This window comes from Chiloscyllium plagiosum, chromosome 38 (assembly GCF_004010195.1).
Source record: "Chiloscyllium plagiosum isolate BGI_BamShark_2017 chromosome 38, ASM401019v2, whole genome shotgun sequence".
In the NCBI taxonomy this organism is placed as follows: Eukaryota; Metazoa; Chordata; class Chondrichthyes; order Orectolobiformes; family Hemiscylliidae; genus Chiloscyllium; species Chiloscyllium plagiosum.
This window is the reverse complement of record NC_057747.1, coordinates 21,427,604-21,449,806: the sequence shown is the minus strand read 5'-3', so window position 1 is coordinate 21,449,806 and position 22,203 is coordinate 21,427,604. Positions and strand designations below refer to the sequence as shown.

Genomic DNA, 22,203 nt, shown 5'->3' with positions numbered 1-22,203 from the left:
CTGTTTTATTGCCGTACGAACGAAACCGCATTGACTACATGAATCTCATTTGCTGCCGGTAAGTTGGGTGGTGACACTGCATGACATTGGGGAATGTGGTGATTAAGCCTGGCTCTGAATAGTTAAGAACGCAGGGGCTGGGGGTGGACTGGCAGTGATCTGTTTGCTGACCATTTGATAGTTGTTTGGATTTAATCCCAAAGGAGATGTGAACCAAGATGGCGGACTGGGGAGGAGGCGAGTGAGGAGAGACAGTGTTGTCATGACTGAAATAAAATATGACCCAAAACTGACGAGAAATAAATAATCCATCACCCTCTGTGACTCATCTGTTCTCTCAAGTGGGCTTTGGTAACTGGAGCGGACTGGGGGATAAGGTGGCCTAAGGCAAGTTTCTGACTCTCTCTCTTTCAGTCGTTTCACCAACTGGTTCAAGACCCCCAAGCCGTAATCGGAATAACGAGATGCCTGGCGATGAGGAGCTTGGATTTGAGGCAGCTGTGGCTGCGTTGGGTAGGTCAACGTTTGTTTCCGCTGTTAACACAGCGACACTAAATTGTAACCAAAGCGAAATACTGTGGCTGCTGGAAATGTTGAACAAGCAGAGAGAGAACCCTAGAGAAACTCAGCGGGCCTAGCAGCATCTGTGCAGAGACAGAATCGGAGTTAATGTTGCAAGTCCATTATGACCCTTCCTCATATCTGGATTCAAAATGTTGACAGCCAATTGTGTTTATATAGAGCCTTTGTAGTAAGATACTCTTCAAGGCACTTTGAATCGTAGTATTAGAATCCCTACAGTGTGGAAGCAAGCCATTTGGCCCATCAAGACTACACTAACCCCTCCAAAGAGCATCCCACCCAAACTCACCCTGTCCCTACCCCATAACCCTGCATTTCCCATGGCTAATCCACCTAACCTACACGTAGAGTCCTAGAGCACGGAAACAGACCCTTGGGTCCAACCAGTCCATGCTGACCATAATCCCAAACTAAACCGGTTCCACCTGCCTGCTCTGGCCCATTTTCCCTCTGAACCTTATCCTATTCATGTATCCATACAAATGACTTTTAAATGTTGTAATTGGACCTGCATCCACCACTTCCTCAAAGTTCATTCCACATGCAAGCCACCCTCTGTATAAAACATTTGCCCCTCATGTCTTTTTTTTTAAATCTCTCTTCTCTCATCTTAAAAATGTGCCCCCGGTCATGAAATCCCCCAATCCTAGGGCAAAGGCAGATACCATTAACTCTATCTATACCCCTCATTATTTTATAAACTTCCATCAAGTCGCCTCTCAACATCTTATGCTTCAGAGAAACAAGTCCCAGCCTATCCAGCCTTTCTTTATAACTCAAACCTTCCACACCCGGCAACATCCTGGTAAATCTCTTCTGAAGCCTCTCCAGCCTGATTATACCCTTCCCATCATTGGGCAGCCCAGAAGAGGGCTCACCAATATCCTGTACAACCTCAACATCACTTCCCAGCTCCTATACTCAAAGGGCTGAGCCATGAAGGCAAGTGTGCCAAATGCCTTTTTAACCACATTGTCTATATGTGACGCAAACTTCAAAGGTTTATGTACCCTGTTGTACAACACTACCCAATACCCTACCATTTATTGTATAAGGCCTACCCGTGTTTGCTGTACAAAAATACAATGCCTCACATTTATCCGTCTACCATTTTTCAGCCCATTTGATCAAAGCTCCCCCTGTAATCTTACAAAAAATCTTGGAGGAAACCGATGCAGATATGAGGAGACTGGGCAAACTCCACACAGTCAGTCAGCCGAGGGTGGAATTGAACCTGGGTACCTGATGCTGTGAGGCAGCAGTGCTAACCACTGAGCTGCCATGCCGTCCACTTCACAGGAAATTTGTCAATTGAAATATGAGCAACATGGGGAAATGTTAGGTGGAATGACCAAACTCTTGATGGAAAAAGGTACACTTGAAGCAATCTTCTAGGAGGAACGTGAGGTTGAGAGCCAGAGAGAGGTTCCTGAACTTTATGCCCCATCAGCTAAAGGCACAGCGAGCAATAATATACTCAACACAAAGAGCTGTGGATGCTGGCAACCGGCAACAGAAAGGGGACAAACAAGCAGGTCAGGCAGGATCTGTTCTGACGGAGGATCACTGGATTCGAAACATCAATTGTGTTTCTCCTTCTGTAGATGCTGCCAGACCTGCTGAGTTTCTCCAGCAATGGCTGTTTTTGTGCCCAGCTCATAATGATGAACTGATGAAAATCAGTGATGCCTGAAGAGGTCAGAGTTAGAGCAGTGTCTCTGTCCAGCAGGTTACAGAGATACAGACTGAGGAATTAGGAACAGGAGGAGGCCTTTCAGCCCCTCGAGTCTGTTCTGCTACCATTCAGTAAGATCATTGGATGATCAACGACATTTGGACCATATCCCTTCAATTTTTTGTTGAGCAAAGGTATTATCTATCTCAGGCTTAAACCGAACAACTGAGCCAGCATCCACTGCTGTTTTTGAGAGTTCTAAACCTTTCCCACCCTTTGTGAAAACGAGGACGAAAAATGTTTAAATTGGTGGCTTATTAAGAAGCAGGTGTAGGATAGTGAACACAAAGCTAGTGGATGATTAGGAATTTATTTACGCTGCTCAGTTATAATTCAAAATCCATTTTAAAAAACATTGAACAACGTAATTCCAATCTCATTGGTCACCGACTAACCATTACCAGATCAACGATATTGCAATTTTTTTTGGTTTTGTTTATGGCTTGAAACAATTAGTTTTAGATGAAATGTATTCGAATATAACTAAAGTTTCCAGACATATGAAATTGAACATTTTGTAACTTTTAAAATATCTTACATGGGATGTGGGTGTCCCAGGCTGGGCAGCATTTATTGCCTGTCCCTAGTTGTCCTTGAGAAGGTGGTGTGGTGCTGGAAAAGCACAGCTGGTCAGGCAGCATCAGGAAGGGCTTATGCCCGAAACGTCGATTCTCCTGCTCCTCGGATGCTGCCTGGCCTGCTGTGCTTTTCCAGCACCACATCTCCAGCATCTGCGGTCATCACCTTCTTCTTGAGAAGGTGGTGGTGAGCTGCCTTCTTGAACCGCGATGAGGAGATGCTGGTGTTGGACTAGGGTGGACAAAGTTTGAAAATCACACAACACCAGGTTATAGTCCAACAGGTTTATTTGGAAGCACTAGCTTTTGGAAGGAGCAGCACTCCAAAAGCTAGTGCTTCCAAATAAATCTGTTGGACTATAACCTGGTGGTGTGTAATTTTTAACATCTTGAACTGCTGCAGTCTAAGCGCTGTAGGCAGATCCGCAATGCCGTGAGGGAGAATGTTCCAGGATTCTGACGCAGCGTCAGTAAAGGAACAGCGATCTATTTCCAAGCTGGACTGGTGAGTGGAGTTTGCAGATGGTGTTCCCGTGCAACCACGACAAAGAATTCTTCCAAGTTAGTCGCAGATGTGGACGGTGCTGTCGAACCTGCCTTGGTGCATTGTGATAGTACTATCTTGCAGCTGGTCCACACTGCTGCCATTGTGCATTGGTGGATATGGGAGTGAATGTTTAAAGTGGTGAGTAGGGTGCCTGTTTAACAGGATATAGTGTCCTGGACAGTGTTGAGTTTCTGCCGCAGTTAGAGCGGCGCTCATCCAGGCAAGTGAGGGAGCATCCCGTCTCACACTTTTTATAGATGGTGGGTCAGGGCTGGGGAGGGAGCGGCTGTGAGCTTAAAGTAACAAGGTACTATTATTGTCCCCGAAAACCTCAGCCTTCCTGCAGGTAGATCTCACAGTTTTCTCTATTTCTGCCTGTCTTTCCCCAGGAATGAAAACCACGGTCAGTGAGGCAGAGCATCCGCTGTTATGTGAAGGTACCAGGAGAGAGAAAGGAGACCTTGCACTTGCCCTGATGATTACGTACAAAGATGACCAAGCTAAGCTTAAAAAAGTACGCACAGTGGCGAGATCTGTATTGGTGCTGGTTTGTGGGTGGGAGCTCTCCCGCGAGATATTGTTAGAACAATTCGAGGCATAGAAAGCGATAAATCAGTCCGTTGGATACCTGCTGGTTCTGTCTACGTGCCCTTGCTCGATCCTTTCACGTTCCCTTCCTTCGAGTGCCTATCCAATTGCCTTTTGAAATCATCAATATGCTCCATTTCCACGACCCTTGTTGGCAGTGAGTTTGTTACAACGCACTGCGTTAATAAAGCGTCTTCCTCACATCTCCCATTTTCCCAAAATCTAAAGTCTGTGTCCTCTTGTCCATGAACCGTCATGCATATGGGAACCATTTCAACTTGTGGACCTTATCTCAACCTCTTCTTGTCTCTCTCACATTTATCAAAAGTTCCTTCATCTCCTTTGCTCCATGGAGGACAAACACCAGGATCTCCAACCTAACCGCAGTCACATTGGTGGCTCACTGGGAGAATTCTCACCTGCGGGAGGCCTGGGTTCCATTCCCTGCCAATTCCCAGCAGGCCTTTCTTTCAAAGGGCTCTTGTGGTAGTGTCCCCACGTTTTGAACCAGAAGCAAAGTCAGAAATTGCTGTAAAAACTCAGCAGGTCTTGGCAGCATCTGTGGAGAGAAAGCAGAGTTAATGTTTCGGGTCCGGTTCTGAAGAAGAATCTAATCCTAATCCTAACCCTTCCTCAGAACTGGGTCACCGGACCCAAAATTTTAACTCTGCTTTCTCTCCGCAGATGCTGCCAAGACCTGCTGAGTTTTTACAGCATCAGCAGCTCTTTGGGTTCTTTTGAGGTAGGCGGTCTGGGGGAGGGGGGGTTCAAGTCCCATCTGCTCCAGGGGTATGTAATAACCTGTCTGAACAGGTTGTTGAGAAAATACAGCAAACTTTGTTTCAACCAGCAACTTATAAACTGGCGCTCTTGATAAACTGGGAAAAATTATATACCTCAAATACAGCAAAGTTTACTGTATTATTCTGTCCAATTATTATGGTTTTAAAATTTGTTTACCTCAATGTAAACATACTTGTGTTGAATTGAATGACCACACGAAATATCAACAGTTAATTCAATTTTGAGTCACCGTCTCCTCAAATACCAAGAACCATTGCGCTGTCCGAGTGTAGGGAAATCTCGATTATCCGAACAAGATGAGCGGGCACTATTTCGTTCGGATAATTGATTATTCGGTTAATCGATTAAATGCCTTTCCTCTGGGGCTCGGAGCTTTTTAAAGTCTGCTCCCCATTCAGGAGACTGCAGCAACTCTCAGTGCATGAGACGCCAACCTCGTCCCACGCCCCCAACCCCGTCCAACATCGCCCCAAACCCCATCCAACACCGCCCCCTTTGGGGCAGCCGAACTGGACACCAACAATAAGACTGCTGCAGCTGCTTTTGTGGGGCCAGTCTCCAAATCGCGCGTGCACACACGCACACAGCCACAGCCACAGCCATAGCCCCATACACACACACAACTTTTTACTGAAACTTTTTGACAGGTTCCACCTTTGCCCTGTACAGGACAATGTTGGAGAGATTATCTGGGCTCGAGGGGGTTGGGGTTTAGGGTACACCCCTGTGTAGAACTCCAGGGAAAGTGTGGGGAGAGAGAGAGGGCAGACAGTCAGACATTTGGAGACAGTGCCTGTTTAATCACTGCAAACAAAAGACACGAACACTGTTGGAAACACGTCTTTGGTGTAATGTTTCCATCGGGACCTCGAGATCTCCTTCGGATAATCCGATATTCGGATAATTGGTATTCGGATAATCGAGGTTCCTCTGTAGTTAGTTGTGGGTGCGAGTGAGAAGGCTCTCTGTTGGTAAGTTTTATTTAAGGTAAAGTTACATTATTATTTAAATGATCTATGCTGTAAATAAAGTGTTAACAGTGAGGTGTGTACCCCTGCATTATGTTTCTATTCTTTAGTGTCAGTTTTTACGTTTATTATCTGGAACATAATTGCCACACTCTTGGTCCATAGGCTCGGGATAATAAAACAAGTTATTGTAGTGTTTTTTCTAGCTAAAATAAAATGCCCGTCCCTTAGGAGAGGTTGGCATGTAGGCAATAATTTTACCAAGTTATCGAGTGTTATACAATGTAAATAAAAAAGATATTAAACAAGGTTCTTTGTCAATGGAATACTTCCCTGAGGGACTCCTTGTCAACTTTGATTTCAACCTTGTCACAAACCCCCACCCCCGAGTTAAAACTCTGTCCCATTTGCTAAGTATCAGTTGTAGTTGCTCTGAGCTGTGTACAGATCAAGTTCAGTTGCTGACGCTGAAATTTGAGCTGTTAGCATGTGCCAAATGGCTGGTGAGAATTTTACCCTGTAGTATTACACAGAGCATGACTCTCTCAATGAGATTTTCCATTTATGTTTGAGCAGAATTCTTTGAAGGTGTCAGTAATCTGTGCTTGTGGAATCCAGGAGAAAGCGAGGACTGCAGATGCTGGAGATCAGAGTCGAGACTGTGGCGCTGAAAAAGCGCAGCAGGTCAGGCAGCATCTGAGGAGCAGGAGAGTCGATGTAGTATTACACAGAGCATGACTCTCTCAATGAGATTTTCCATTTATGTTTGAGCAGAATTCTTTGAAGGTGTCAGTAATCTGTGCTTATGGAATCCAGGAGAAAGCGAGGACTGCAAATGCTGGAGATCAGAGTCGAGACTGTGGCGCTGAAAAAGCGCAGCAGGTCAAGCAGCATCTGAGGAGCAGGAGAGTCGATGTTTTGGGCAAGAGCCTTCATCAGGATTCCTTATGCCTGAGATGTTGGTTCTCCTGCTCCTCAGATGCTGCCTGACCTGCTCAGATGCTTTTCCAATACCACACACTCGACTCTTGCAGAATCTAGGTGTCTGGCAAAAAACGAAAGTCACAGGGATCCTAGGTGAGAGAAGATGAGTACTGTTACTCAGTGAGTTATTGTAATTGAGGTTAGACAGTGTGAAAGGGCAGTGGAACCCAGTTCAGTCATATGCTCTGTCCTCTTGTCCACTGATTTACTAACTGCATATCAGCGTTGTCAGCTCCATTTCAAATCTTCTCGGAGGCCTTGTGCTGCACCAAAAAGATTTGAAACACCTCCAAAAAGATTTGCCATTGCAAAAGGCCAAAATGTGTTGTCTCTAGGAAGGCCATGTCGCTATCCCTCAGCAGAATGTGGACTGAGTGTGACTTTCAAGACAGGAAGAATGCCTTATTGAAACACAGGTTTCTGAGGGGTTTGACAGGCTAGATATGGAGACATTGTTTACCAAGTGGGCGAGGGACCAGACGGCAGTGTCTCAGAAAAAGATTGCACATTTAAGACCAAGGTGGGGAGGAATTTCTTCGTTAAGGGTGGTAACTCTGTGGAATGTCTTTGTTTTTCCACTGCAGAGGACTGTCAAAGCTGGCTCATGAATTATATTCGAGGCTGATATAGACTTTTAATCAGGAAGGGAATCGGGTTATGGAGAGTGGCAGGAAATTGGTGTTAAGGGTGATCAGGTCAGCCGTGGTCTCGTTGGATGGTGGAGCAGGCCTGATGGGCTGAATCGCCTCCGTCAGCTCATATGTTTAATGGTCTTAGGGAGCCATTATCTCGGCTGTAGGCCCAGGTATTTGCAGGGGTCTTTATTTTTCAAACAGAGTGATCTCGTTCTAGATTCTGGACAAGTTGCTGGACAGAGAGAGCCAAACGCACAAACCTCAAACCCTGAGCTCCTTCTACTCCTCCAGTAAGCCGATGGCTACCGGTCAGAAATCTCCATCGAAGCACGCATCGCAGACAACTTCGAATGTCCATCAGATAACGAGTGCATCATCAACGCCTCAGCAAGCTAGTGTGACAGCTCCGGTGCAGAACCCTCCTGCGGAGAACTTTCCAGAAGGGTCCACGCAAGGTATGATTTCCCTTTTTTTATTTCGTCCTCTGTTGCCTGCCTTCCTCCCACAAATTATTCCGTTAATAAACTGTCATAACTCTTTAAATAACTGTTGGCGCTGGAAATTGAACACCAAGTGCTGGAGAAACTCAGCAGGTCTGTGGAGAGAGAAATAACATTTTGAGCTCTGTATGAGTTGTCTTCAGATCTTCAGTTCTGAGGAAGAGTTGTGCAGGGGTTGAATTGTTAGCTCCGTACAGATCCTGTAGCAGCTGCTGGGTTTCCCCAGCATTCTCCATCTTTACGTCCTATTTTTAAAATAAGTATTCTGAGCTCCGTTTCAGAATGTGCTTCACAGATTCACAGACATGTAGCAGAGCAGCAGAAGGCCTTTCGGCCCATTGCGCCCTCCCCGACTCCACATATAAGCATCATTAGCTAGTGCCAATCTCCTGCTTTCCCCCCATATCCCTGTAAACCAATTTAATCCAAATAATCATCCAGTTCCCCTGAGTACTTGTGTTGAGTTTGCATCTACCGTCCCTCCACTCAAGGCATTCCATGGGCAGAAGTGGGTACTCCAGATGCTGGAGATTGGAGTCCAGATTAGAGTGGTGCTGGAAAAGCGCAGCATGTCAGGCAGCATTCGAGGAGCAGGAAAATCGACGTTTCGGGCAAAAGCCCTTCATCAGGAATGATTCTCCTTCCTGATGAAGGGTTCCTGCCAGATGTGTTGATTTTCCTGCTCCTCGAATGCTGCCTGACATGCTGCGCTTTTCTAGCACCACTCTAATCTTGACTGTAATGCATTCCACACCCACTCACCCCCACTTCAACTTGAAAGCACAACCTCCCTGTTTGATGGTGCCTGTAACATGACTTCAGGGCGAAGGGTCTGGGCTGCACTTTAGGCACGGCTTTGCTCTGAGCTCAGAGTCAAGCCTGTATAATAAGAGGTCATGGACGCGGTGGGGACTGAAATGGTAGAACATTGGGTTCACTCAGATGCCAGTGTCCCTCTCAACTTCACTTTTAGCTATTTCAATACAGTTCATGAAGTGCGCATAATTTCCTACCTCCATTCCTATTTCTAGTATTTTTATTCATTTATGCAATTAACATGGGTTGCATACCACCTTAAAGTCACACCAGGGTATTTATTATTGTACATTTGAGGGGCTATGAGAAATAGCTGGTGGGAGTGAGTTGATAAAGCACTGGAAAAGGCAATGCTATTTGAATGGTCACTTGAGTTAGCATTGAGAGTATAGGAGACTATGGGGAGGGGTTTTGAAATATACAAGTTGACACGGAGTTGGAATTCTGAAGGTCATGAGGGACAGGCATGGGGATATGGATAAGATCTTTTGAACTCACCTGTCAGAAGGTTACTGAATGCCATAGCATAGAACACACTCATCTGAGAGACTCTTAACCTTGAGTCATAGTAAAACTGACCAGACCTGATGAAAACAGCCAGACACTCGAGAGCGAATGTTACAATACGAGGCCAGCTTGTCCATGTTATTGTAACAGCAGGCACTTTGGCGTTGAAGTGGTAACTCTCAGTGGCTTTTAAGTAGCTGCTAGTCAATTTCAGAGGAGCGATGGCAAGAAGTGGTAGCGTTTGGGGTATAAACAGGAAATACTAGAAATTCATAAAAGCACAATACTGTGGAGGGTGGAAATCTGAAATAAAGGTAGGAAGTGTGAGAGAAACTCAGCAGGTTTGGAGACATCTGGGTAAAGAGAGGGGCAGAGTTAACATTCTGAAAACAATGCCTCGTATATGGAGGTGAATTTAACTTCAAAACATTGCTGTAGAGCAGTGTGGGATATCCCACTGCTGTTAAATGTGCTATATTAATGCGGGTTGTTGTTATACAGGGCTGGCAGCACATGAATGGCTTAGGTTTGCAAAATATCTGTTCAGCTTGGCAACAGTCCATTCCTCTCCAGAATATGTGATGGGGACCAGTCTTAGAGAGAAGGAACAGCTTGAATGATTTTGATAACCTTTATCAAATCTCCTCCCTGCTGTTTTATCTCTGAAGAAAGCAGGCAACTTGTTCAAGTTGTCAAAGTTTCTCAACCCTGGCACCATTCTCGTTTAACCTGTCTATATCCCTCTGCAGACTTTGTGTTGCCATCGCCAATTGCGTTTCCACCTATATCTGTGTCATATATAGTATATGTAGTACTTTAACTTTCCTCATCCAAGTCTTCAGTACTGGGAAAGAGGAAGGTAGCGTAGCAAATTGTGTTGGATAAAAATTGCAGCAGCTGGTTGGGCTGCTCTTCGGTACAGACTCAATGGGCTGACTGGCCTCTTTCCACCCTGTAGGGATGCTATGGTTAGCACCGCAAAGACCTTCCCTTTTAGAAAGTGGTCATGCCACCTTGCATCCCCTAGCGATGAACCAGCCGCTTTGCTGTTCAGGCACTGAGTGCATTATCGGATCCATCCCCTCATTATAGTCACTGCTGGAGCTTGTACTGTCCTTGTGCATCACAAACCAAAGCGCATTCTATGGGACTTTATTGGATTGGATTGTATGATACCCATCAAGTAGTGAGAAACTGCCCCGTTCCATCAATGCCGACACTGGCATTATAATAAACTTTTCATTTCTTGCAAGGAAGTCCCAGTTCTTAACTGGAGACAATCCCACGGCAATATGCTACTGGAACTAAAGATTTTGTTACACCATAATTATAACTTAAACATCTAGTCAGAGAATTGTACTTTACTGCAAAACTAAACCGGTGTTTTGGCTGCAGCAATTGTATGTAACTACTTCCCCATTGGGAGTTGGGGTGCTAGAGGGAAGGCAGCCAGGATTCAGCTCCTGTACATGCAGGGCAGAGCATGTGGAGCCTTCTGTAGCAGTGAGAGCTTAAGATGGTGCAAGCTGCCATCAGACTGCGAGGGGTCTGTATTCAGTGGTTTGCGCCAACAGTCTGCTTTAGGAACACTTAGATTTTCCACATTGTGCTGGTCCCTCAGAAATACTGCACAGCCAGTCCCAGTCAATAACAAGGACATGTCACAGACCTAGCGGTGGAATGTCTTGTTCAGCCTCTGGAGATTGCTGTCAGGGCGAGCCCCTTGGAAGGACTGAGGGTCTGGTGGAGTGCTGGCAAAGTCTTTCCCCTGGGGTCGGGGAGTCCAGAACTAGAGGGCATAGGTTTAGGATGAGAGGGGAAAGATATAAAAGAGACCTACGGGGCAACTTTTTCACGCAGAGGGTGGTACATGTATGGAATGAGCTGCCAGAAGAAGTGGTGGAGGCTGGTACAATTGCAACATTTTAAAAGGTATTTGGATGGGTATATGAGTAGGAAGGGTTTGGAGGGATATGGGCCACGTGCTGGCAGGTGGGACTAGATTGGGTTGGGATATCTGGTCGGCATGGACGGGTTGGACCGAAGGGTCTGTTTCCATGCTGTACATCTCTATGACTCTATACTATGATCTTGGCTGAGGGTATAGTCTTCGAGGAGAAAGTGAGGACTGCAGATGCTGGAGAGTCGGAGTCAAAAAGTGTGGTGCTGGAAAAGCACATCAGATCAGGCAGCATCCGAGGAACAGGAGAGTTAACATTTCAAGTTTATGCTCAAAACGTTGACTCTCCTGCTCCTCGGATTCTGCCTGACCAGCTGTGCTTTTCCAGCGCCACACTTTTCAACTCTGATCTCCAGTGTCCACAGTCCTCACTTTCTCCATATCCTTCCAAACCTTTCCATTCATGAACTTATCTAAATGTCTTTTAAACACGGTAACTGTGCCCACATCCACCATTTCATTCCACACACGAACCACGCTAATGTATAAAAGAAATTTCCCCTCGTGTATCTTCTAAATGTTTCTCCTCTCACTTTAGAAATGTGCACTTTTGTCTTGAAATCCCCCGTCCTAGGGAAAAGACATGTAAAACAAACCGTGACAGAAGTTTCCTAATATTTAGATTGCACTTGCGTGGGGCCTGATAAAACTGACAGGATTGGTAATCTTTATTCAGGAGTGTCTTCTCTCTAGGATTTGTGTACTGAATGTAAATTAATTTGTTCTTTACTTATTGAAATTCTGCTCTGAGTTCTCCTTTAAGGTGTCTCTTTGAGATTGTTGCATTTTCCTTATATAAAAGATTGCTCTCAAATTTCAGGTGAGGGGAAATGGTGAACCTGAAGCAGGTTGATGGGTAGGCACAAGGAAATGAGATACTTGTCTTTATTAGTCGGGGCATTGAGTACAAGAGCAGGAAGGTATTAATGGAGCTGTATACCAGGTAGGTTACTGGGACACCCACCGCCCCGTGTTTGAACACTTCCAACTCCCCGTCCCACTCCGTCAAGGACATGCAGGTCCTGGGCCGCCTCCATCGCCAAACCATTACCACCCGACACCTGGAGGAGGAACGCCTCATGTTCTGCCTTGGGACCCTGCAACCACACGGGATAAATGTGGATTTCAATAGCTTCCTCATTTTCCCCTCCCCCCCACATTATCCCAGTCCCAAGCCTCCAACTTGGTACCGCCCTCCAGATCCGTCCATCACTGCCCCCCTTGACCTATCACTTTCACCCCCACCTTTATCCACCTATCATATTCCCAGCTACTGTCCCCCCCGCCCCATGCCCCTCCATTTATCCCTCAGCCCTGGCCAACAAGCCTCATTCCTGATGTGAAGGGCGAAACGTCAATTTTCCTGCTTCTCGGATGCTGCCTGACCTGCTGTGTTTTTCCAGCGCCACAATCTCGACTCTGATCTCCAGCATCTGCAGTCCTCACTCTCTCCTACTGGATACGGTGGACAGTTCTGGTCACCGCACAATAGGAAGGACGTGATTGCTCGAGAGAAGGTGCAGAGGGGCTTCACCAGGATGTTTCATGGCCTGGAGAGATTCAGTATTGAAGGGAAACCAGACAGGCTGTGGCTGTTTGCTTTAGAGCAGAGAACGCTGGGGGTGGATAGCTGGTTCTGAGGGGCATAGATGGGGTGGATAGGGTGAAACTTTCTCCTCAGTGGAGGGGTCAGTAATCAGGGTGCACTGTTTCAAAGTGAGGAACAGGAGATTTAGAGGGGATTATTGTTGAATCTTTTTCACCCAGTGGGTTGCGAATATCTAAAAGTCACTATTTGAAAGGGGGTAGAGATGATATTTAGATGAATACTTGACAAACCTTGACATACAAGGCTACGGACCCCGTGCTGACAAATTGGAGATGAAGTGATGGATGTTTAATGACCAGCGCACCACCTGGTAAGGGTAACAATCTCCTTGCTGTTGGTTTCAGTCTTTTGACAGCTCCCTTCAGTGCATCATCTTGAGATTCTAGTTGACCCAGTCATGGCTTCTGGCCCTGTGTTTGGTTTGTCATAAAGACCGTATCTGGTGCTCCCGATGTGGTCTTCTCAACATCGGGGAGACCAAATGTAAACAAAGGGAATGTTTTGCTGAGCTGGGCCTGTAGGGTCTGACCGGACTGCCCAGTCACCGCCCATTTTAATTCCCCTTCCCACTCTCTTTCTGACATGACCATCCTTGGCCTCCTCCATTGCCACAACGAAACAAACCGCAAATTGGAGGAACAACACTTCATCTTCGGCTTGGGCAGCCTACAGCCCAGAAGACTTCAACATTTAAGTTCTTCAAATTCAAATAACTTCCCTTCCTGTCCCCCGACTCCCTTCCCAGCCCCTCCCCGCCCCCCTTCCATTCCTCTCATTGACCCATTTAGCTACCCACCGGATTCAATCCTCACATCAACCAACCAGGTCATACCCTCTACCTGTGTTCATCTAGCCTCACCTCATTACCCTTCCCCCTCCCTACCCGCTTTACCTGCAGCTCCCCTTACACTCAGCCCCAATCCTGAAGAAAGGTTACACCCAAAAGTTTGACTTCTCCACCTCCTGATGCTGCCTGGCTTGCTGTGTTCTTCCAGCCTCTTGCCTGACTACCTTCGATTCCAGCATCTGCAGTTTTTTTTTGTCTCTAATGAAGACTGTCTGCGTCCATCTTCTCCAATGTCCACATCGTGTCTCTGCATGTGTTGTTGGTACCCTCATTCACCTCTTTGTCATCTCTACCCTTGTGTTGCCCTTGGTCAGTTAGTTGTATTTTGGTCTCAATGAGCATCTGATTCAAAACTCTGCAGTCTGACTCGAGTGAGCCATGCTAACTGACCAGCCCTGAGCTTTCTGACCAAACCACACTCACTATAAAAAAAACCCTTGACACGTCACCATAAAGATGATATTTCGAGCCCTGCTTGTCTCCCCTCTGTCTCTGTAGCTGCCAGTCCAAGAATTCTCATTGCCCAGACCCTGGCTCCCTGTGTGTTCCCTTCTCTTTAATTTTTCATGGTTACCAAGCTCTTGACTCTTAAATTCTCTCTGGGGAAGGGCAATAAGTGGCTGACCAGCTGGGGATGCTCACATCCCAGGAACCAATTTTTTAAAAAGTGAAAGTACATATCTTGCACAAGGATGGAGTTCAGGTTTGCTCTCCTTTCCATTCCGAAAAGATCAAACATGCACCACGGGATATATCCGAAATGGGATTTTGTCAACTTCTCTGGAGTAGCTGTGGGAACAGACAAATCTTCCCATTGGTGGGTCTGAGGACCATGCCTGTCCAGTAGTTACAGTAGTTTCATCCCCGTATATAGATGGCAGTTTCTTTCTTGAACATAGGTCTGAGCTAAATTAGCATTCAAATCACGGTGTCTTACGTCAATGGTTTAGATTAGATTAGATTCCCTACAATATGGGAACAGGCCCTTCGTCCCAACAAGTCCACACTGACCCTCCGAAGAGTAAACTATCCAGATCCATTCCCCTACTCTATATTTACCCTGTCCTTATTTTCAAATCCAAAGGCAAAGTCTTGCCCATCACCATCTCTGTGAATTGAAAAGTGTGGCGCTGGAAAAGCGCAGCAGGTCAGTCAGCATTCGAGGAGCAGGAAAATCGATGTTTCGGGCATAAGCCCTTCTTCAGGAATCACCATCTCTGTGAAGACTGTCCTTTTGACCTACACCCTGGAATCACACTTTGTTCCATCAAAACTTAATGTGGCTTAAAGTGTGTTGGTCTCTCGTGTTGCTTTTCAGCTCTCCGATGGAATACTTGAATTGAAATGAACTTATTATCACGTGTCCTGAGGCACAGTGAAAAGCTTTGCCTTGCGAGGAATACAGGCAGATCACATCGTTAAATAGCATAGATAAATAAAAATAGGTAAACAGCGGCAAAAACCTAAATACAGGTACAGTCGAATGTTAAGAGTCTGTGAGTCCGTTCAGTATTCGAACAACTGTAAGGTAGAAACTTTTTCAAAATCGGCTGGTGCGTGTGTTCAGGCTTCTGTACCTTCTTCCCGATGGTAGAGGGTGTAGAAAAACATTGCCAGGGTGGGATTGATCTTTGAGAATGCTGGTGGCCTTTCCTTGACAGCGGGCCTGGTAGATGGATTCCATAGATGGGTGGTTGGCCTTTGTGATTGTCCGGGCTTGAATGGTACAGTTGCCACACCAGGTAGTGATACATCCAGACAGAATGCTCTCGATGGCACACCTATAAAATTTGGCAAGGGTATTCGCCATCGTGCCAAATTTCCTTGACACTCTCCACTCATTCCACCTCTGTGTTGTTAATGTGTGGGGTGTTCACTTTAAAGGTGTTTCATTATTTAAAGGTGCAACACCCATATGTGCATATTATATATATGTCTGTGTGTGTATATGTATATGTGGTCTGTGTAGTATGTAAGAGAGAGGTGGGGTTTTGTTCCAGACTAAATCTATCTGAGCAAGGGTGTTGCAAATGCATTCAAAGTGTTACTCTGATTAAAAATTAGTTTAATTTTTTAAAAAAATGATCAAAATTAAGTGTAACGGGTGGATTTTGGATGTTTTGTTTCACACTCTCCGTTCAGCAGGTGTTGCTGCTGGCTTTGTCTGACCTGGCTGAAAGCTATCTTTAGGTCGCTTTGCGATCGCTGCCTGTTTCGTTGACCTGCGTGCGCTTTTTTTGCTTTCACCTGCAGACAATGTTCAGCGCACACCCAGCGAAACTCCGAGCGAGTCGGGCACCTTCAAACAGGAGGGTAAAATCCCGAGTCGATTGACACTTGGCACCAGAGGTGGATACAATGGGAGGTGCTGGGGATCACCAGTCAGGCAGAAGAAGAAACACACAGGTAGGCCGAGTGTGCTGCTGCTGCTGCTCGCTCCCATCCGACTATCTCCTTTCCTTTGTAGTGCTCTCCCAGGAGTTGGAGTTGCCAGTCACTGTAAGGCAGCTTTTCCGAATTCTCAGTCTGGATGTAGGCTTGCTCGCTGAGCTGGAAGGTTCATTTTCAGACGTTTCGTCACCATACTAGGTAACATCTTCAGTGAGCCTCCAGACGAGGCTTCATCCGGAGACACCCTTAAGATGTTACCTAGTGTGGTGACGAAACGTCTGAAAATGAACCTTCCAGCTCAGTGAGCAAACCTACATCCAGAACCTCAATCTGAGCTACAAATCTTCTCAAAACTCGCTAATTCTTAGTCTCGCTGACCACTCTGTAATTTTAACCACACTGGAGTCAGTGCTACGTTTTTAACTCGGTCTCAAGCTAACCTTACAATTTCAGTCACTGGGTGAGTAATGTAGAGAAATGTCAGTGTCGTCCGTAGACTACCTGTGCCTGAGACTTCCCAATGTTCACAGTTTTCAGGAAGGACTGAAAAAGATGAAACTGTGGTGAGGATCTTGCATTCTCAGTGGTGTTTACTAAAAATATTTTAAAAATTTAAATTGCCTGCACCCACTCCCACCTTCTCTTCTCGTTCCGAAAGGAAACATGTTCAAAGTTTCCTCAGAGCAGTGAAATGCCTTCAGTATTTAACACAACTGATTGATCTTTACTTTCAAAGATCACAGCCAAAGGCAGGAATTGTTGGAGCAATCTTGGATCTCAATCCACCTTCGGTTTGACTAAAGATTTACCAGCTTGAGCTCAGGACTTGGAATGCTAACTCATCGTTCATGTCCCCTTTCACTGCCCTATCCATCACCCTAACCAGTCGTAGCCTAATTTCCTGAGTGCGGCCTGGATTTGATCCTGGTTTGTACAGTATTTGGTTTAATTCCTTCCTGAAGTGTGGGAAGTCCGGTTGAAACTCTCTACTGCATTTGAACTGAGTGAATTGCCAGACCATTCCAGGGAAGAGTCAACCACATTGCTATGGGTCTGGTGTCACATGTAGGCCAGGCCAAGCGAGGATGGCAGATTTCCTTCCCTGAAGAATTTTAGTGAACTAGATTTTTTTTTAAGACAGCCGGTGAAATAAAATTGTTACCATAACTGAGTAGTTTTGAAATTTGAACCCATGACCTCTGCATTTGAGCATAATGCAGAGTAGGCCATTCAGCCTATCGAGTGTGCCGTGCTAGTCAATGAGGTCACGGCTGATCTGATAACCCTCGCCATGACCTGGCTCTTCTCTTGAAACAAAAGATTGAAATTGTTGGAAAAGCTCAGCAGGTCTGGCAGCATCTGTGGAGAGAAATCAGAGTTAATGTTTCAGGTCCAGTCACCCAGCTTTTTCACCTTCAGTCTCTTTTCAGAATACAGTACTGGCTTATTTGATTCACATCTGAATTTATGACCCACAACTAAACCAAGATATAAAAGTTTGTATGCATATAATGTTAATGTTGATCTCTCTCTGCGCCTTCTCAGCAGCTATAACATGGTATGCTGCACTCTGTCCTCTTACCCTAATGCACTTGTATAGTACAATCTGCCTAAAGGAGAAAAGGGGGGGAGGGGGGGGGAAATGCAGATGCTGGAAATCAGAATCAGAGTCGAAGAGTGTGGAGCTGGAAAAGCACAGCAGGTCAGGCAGCATCCGAGGAGCAGGTGAATCGACGTTTTGAGCATAAGCCCTTCAGGAATCGCTCAAAACGTTGATTCTCCTGCTCCTCGGATGTTGCCTGACTGGCTGTCCTTTTCCAGCTCCACGATCTGCCTGTACAGCACATAAAACAATACAATTCACTGTACCTCAGTACACATGACAGTAATAAATCAAATCCGTGCTAAATGACGTGACTATGTTGTGATATGACGGGGTTTAACTGTGTCACCTAATATTAAGTTTTGTAACAAAATGGCAGCCTCAGCCAAACCCAACTATGGAAGGCTAAATGCTTTTAACATTATTGGATCGTTTTTACAGTGCAGTGGTTTAATTGTAAAATATAATCTACATTCGGTTACATTGTTTTGTTTCAAACAAAAAATGTTTGCTTATTTGGATTTTGATTGATTGGATGAGGAGAAATGCAAACTGCATTTTATTTATTGTCAGTTTGACTCAGCTGTTGTGGTTGTATTGGCTCCATTGGCAGCCATGGTGAAGTGACAAGAGACTGAAATCGCAGAATTGTTACAGCACACAAGGAGGCCATTCAGCCCATCATGTCTGCACTGACTCTCCAACCAGCACTTTAACTTGGTGCCATTCTTGATGGTTTGATCTATTGTTGTCACATGTACTTAACTGCAGTGAAAAGTTTTGTGTTGTGAGCAGTACAAGCAAATAATAGCCTATAAGGACATAAGGATCCTAGGGCTTAGACAGAATGTGACATGCAAGGTTACAGCTGCAAAAGAGATGAACAATGCAAGACCAACATTACTTGAAGTTCTCTAGCCCTTTACCCAAACAGCGAACCCCTTGCTGTGTGGAAAAAAAATGTTTTTCTCCGTGGCATTTGCAAAATCTCTTTAAATGTGTGCCCTTTTGTTCTTGACCCTTTTATGAGTGGGGACAGTTCCTCCCGATCTAGATCTCTCATGGTTTTGAAACCCTCCCATCAGATCTTTTCTTAGCTATTGTCTCTCCAAGGAGAACAGTCCCAGTGCACCTTCATGACGGTACGGTGTCAGCCTTGGGATGGGTTTTGGACATCGCCTCTGCACTCTGTCCAGTGCATCCTTCCGATGGTGTGATACCCAGAATGGTACCCAATACTCCAGCTGACTCACAATCTCTTGCTTTGGGAACAAAAGGTGTGGGGTGTTAGCAGGAAATGGCCTACTCCTGCTCCCATGTTTTTGTTTCTATCACTTTTACTTTGATGTTATCTTGGTGGAACATTAGTATTTAATGAATTGAGTGCTTGAATGTTGTAATATATTGTTATAGATCAGACCAAACCCCTCAAAATATTCTGAAGATAGTTTAGGCCGTAATGTTTTTTCTTATTTTAAAGACAAAAGTTCCACATGCAGTCCGATTGGTCAAGCTACCAGATGTAAAGTAAAACACACTTTATTCATCCACTCTATTTAAAATACAACAAAAGAAAGAAGGGAATTGGAATAACTTAACACTGTTGGAGATCTCAACAGAATAATGGATACAATAGCTATTACTGATTAACTGTTCCGATATAGTAAAATCCCATAAACACACCCTCGGCAAAAAGCGAACTCAGAAAACATATCATCTCACGTGCAACTCCCACGCCCCCGGCTTTTCGCTGTAACTGAGAGAGGGGAAAATATAGCTCCCAGCTCTTCAAGAGCTCAATAGCAGCTGCTGAAAGTTAAACTAAAGATCCTTGTTCAGTGGGAACTAAACTCCACCCATTCAGGCTGCTTCTATTGTTCCAACCATGAAAATAAAAGACCCCAAGCCCTCAAACTGTTTACTGTCGTGGTTCTGGTAGACTGTGCGACACCTCTGCCTTAAAACCTCTCTTCAAAAAAAAAAGGCAAAAATACTTGAAAAGTTTAAAGCTACAACATTGTTACAATATGAGTTATGGTATAATAAATTTGATTACACAGCTTATTCCTTCAAAAGGGATGCATTCTCATAGAATTCCTACAATGTGGATGCAGGCCATTAGGCCAATTGAGTCCATGCTGACCCACCAAAGAGCATCCCACCCAGACCCAGCTCCCTACCCTATCCCAGTAGCCCCATATTACCCACAACTAACCCCTCTAACTTGCATATATCCCTAGACATTAGGGGCAATTTAGCATGGCCAATCACTTAACCTGCACATCTTTGGTCTGTGGGAGGAAACCAGAGCACTCGAAGGAAACCCACACCGACACAGGGAGAAGGTGCAAATTCCATGCAGACAGTTGCCTGAGGGTGGAATCGAATCTGGGGCCCTGGTGCTGTGTGGTGACAGTGCTAACCACTGAGCCACCATGTCGCATTTGATTGTCCCAAAGTTGAGTTTTCTAGGACTAATGGGGAGTTGGAATTGGCACTTAGAATTGGATGGGCACAGGTTTGTCTACATACTGCCTCCATGTTGGGGTTTGTAATCACAGTTCAATCGCCCGGACAAGGTGGTTGGGGGTGGGGTGGGGGGGCGTGGGGGCGCAGATGTGTTTCCGTTTTATTTTCCGTGCCTTTCTCTGCCAGGTATGGCCAGTATCGACAGCAGTGCTCCGGAGACCACCTCAGACAGCTCCCCCACCTTGAGTCGCCGGCCTATCCGGGGGGGCTGGGCGGCTGCGTCCTGGGGCAGGGGCCAGGACAGCGACAGTATCAGCAGCTCGTCGAGCGACTCGCTCGGGTCGTCGTCCTCCAGCGGTAGTCGACGAGCCACTGGAGGAGCTCGCACCAAAAGCACAGACGTCGGCCGGTAATATCGAAGCTCAACTCCCTTTATTGTTGGGTTGGATATTTCAGCTTGCTTTTGTTTCCAGCTCCTGCTATTGTTCGTAGTAGTACTTGGAATTGGCCACACAAATGGGTCATTAGGACCAATTTGTCCGTCTCAGTGTTTATCCTTCACACGTACCACTGCCCACCCTTTTCTTTTTAATTATTAAATCCTACAAGCCTTTCTGTTTCGATATCTCTCTTGCGTTCACCTAGTTCCATTCGGCCCTAAAGTGCAGCTGTGTCAATCTCTATCAGGTTATGCTCCTGTGAAATGCCATGGGATGTTCTGAAGGTGCCATACAAATGCAAGTTGTTTTTCTACACCTTGGGGCTCAGCCAATCAGAGGGCTGTTGTCAGGCAGAATTTCCTTAATGCAAAAGAGACTTGGTTCCACTCCATCTCAAAGAGTGCCTTCTGTCTGCTATAGTAAGTGACCCTGTAAGGTACAGCTCAGCAGTATGCAGCACCTGTCTTTAATTTTAAAGTTGCTTTTAAAATTCTCCTAATGTTTCAGTTATAGTATTTCAACTTTCAATTCGGTTTATAGTCCCAGAAAAAGAAAGTATGTGGCCTGTTAAAAGCTTAAAGGGATGGTTTTATGGCTAGCGAGAGCACCAAACTAAAACAGGATATGTTGGTTGGTCAGCTTGAAAGAGACCATTGAAAGGTAATCCGAGAGAATATTCTGGATCCAGCTCGTTTCTACAATGTTCCAATCCCTTGTGAAAGTGGATATTAAGCTGAGGTGATTATGAAAGTATTAATGTCAGAAAGAAAGATATTCATTCAAAATTATCAACATTTCAAAGTAGTTGGATCAGGTCATGGGGCAAACGCTGGTTTAAGAAACTGTTAGATGCTGTGATTGGTTGGACAGGAGGGTGTGTGTGGTTAGGGGAAGCTGTTTGGGTGGACGAGGTTGAGTGGGTGTAGTGACTTGACTCATTTTATCTCTATCCCATCAACAACAAAAGCTTGATATGTGAGGCCATTCAGTTGATCAAGCCTACTGCCCCCTCATTGTCTGTTCATGATGACCCCTCCTATGTGAGATTTATGCCTCCTTCCTAATCATACATGTACCAACTCTAATGCTTAATTGATGAAACATGGGAAATCAATTGTTCTTCATCCATTCTCCATGGTAACACATTAACCAGTCAGGGTCCTCTTACCAACGAATCAGCATCTTTCTCTGATGCAATAAAAATTGTTGTCCCCTTTGAGATTTGGCATTCTTGCACATGTCCTGATGAGTGAGACAATAGGGTCCAACAGCAAATTTCTCCTGGCAATATTCATCTTATGTAGCGACCATTTGCCTTTTTCTTTTAGATGTGAATATTAAGGGTGATAGAACTAAGGGTGGGTGGATGGAATAGAGATGCAGATCACTTGATATTTATGAGGAAAGAATGGGGGAACACTGGTTAAAAATAAGACAGAAGTGAGAAGAAATCATAGGATTGTGTGTTTATGGAGCTCTTTTTCCCAGAGAGTGGTGGAGACAGAATTATAGAGAATTTTAAAGGCCAGATTAAAGGCTACTGGCTAAGGCTACCTGAAGGTGGCTCCTTCTCAATCTCATCCCTTACCTGAGGCACAGTGACCCTCAGGTCAAGCTACCACCAGTTTTTTTTTCTCTCT

General features: G+C 45.3%; 1 protein-coding gene across 2 annotated transcripts in view; it reads left to right on the top strand.

Annotated features, from left to right (window-relative positions):
• zswim8 (zinc finger, SWIM-type containing 8) overlaps nt 1-22,203 on the top strand; it is a 194,682-nt gene that overhangs the window by 146,266 nt on the left and 26,213 nt on the right. For both annotated transcript variants that reach the window (XM_043679075.1, XM_043679074.1), the window contains 5 exons: nt 415-513; nt 3,832-3,956; nt 7,639-7,876; nt 15,914-16,066; nt 20,310-20,532. In XM_043679075.1, the coding sequence (XP_043535010.1) occupies nt 415-513; nt 3,832-3,956; nt 7,639-7,876; nt 15,914-16,066; nt 20,310-20,532 (838 nt within the window). The remainder of the gene's footprint in view (nt 1-414; nt 514-3,831; nt 3,957-7,638; nt 7,877-15,913; nt 16,067-20,309; nt 20,533-22,203) is intronic.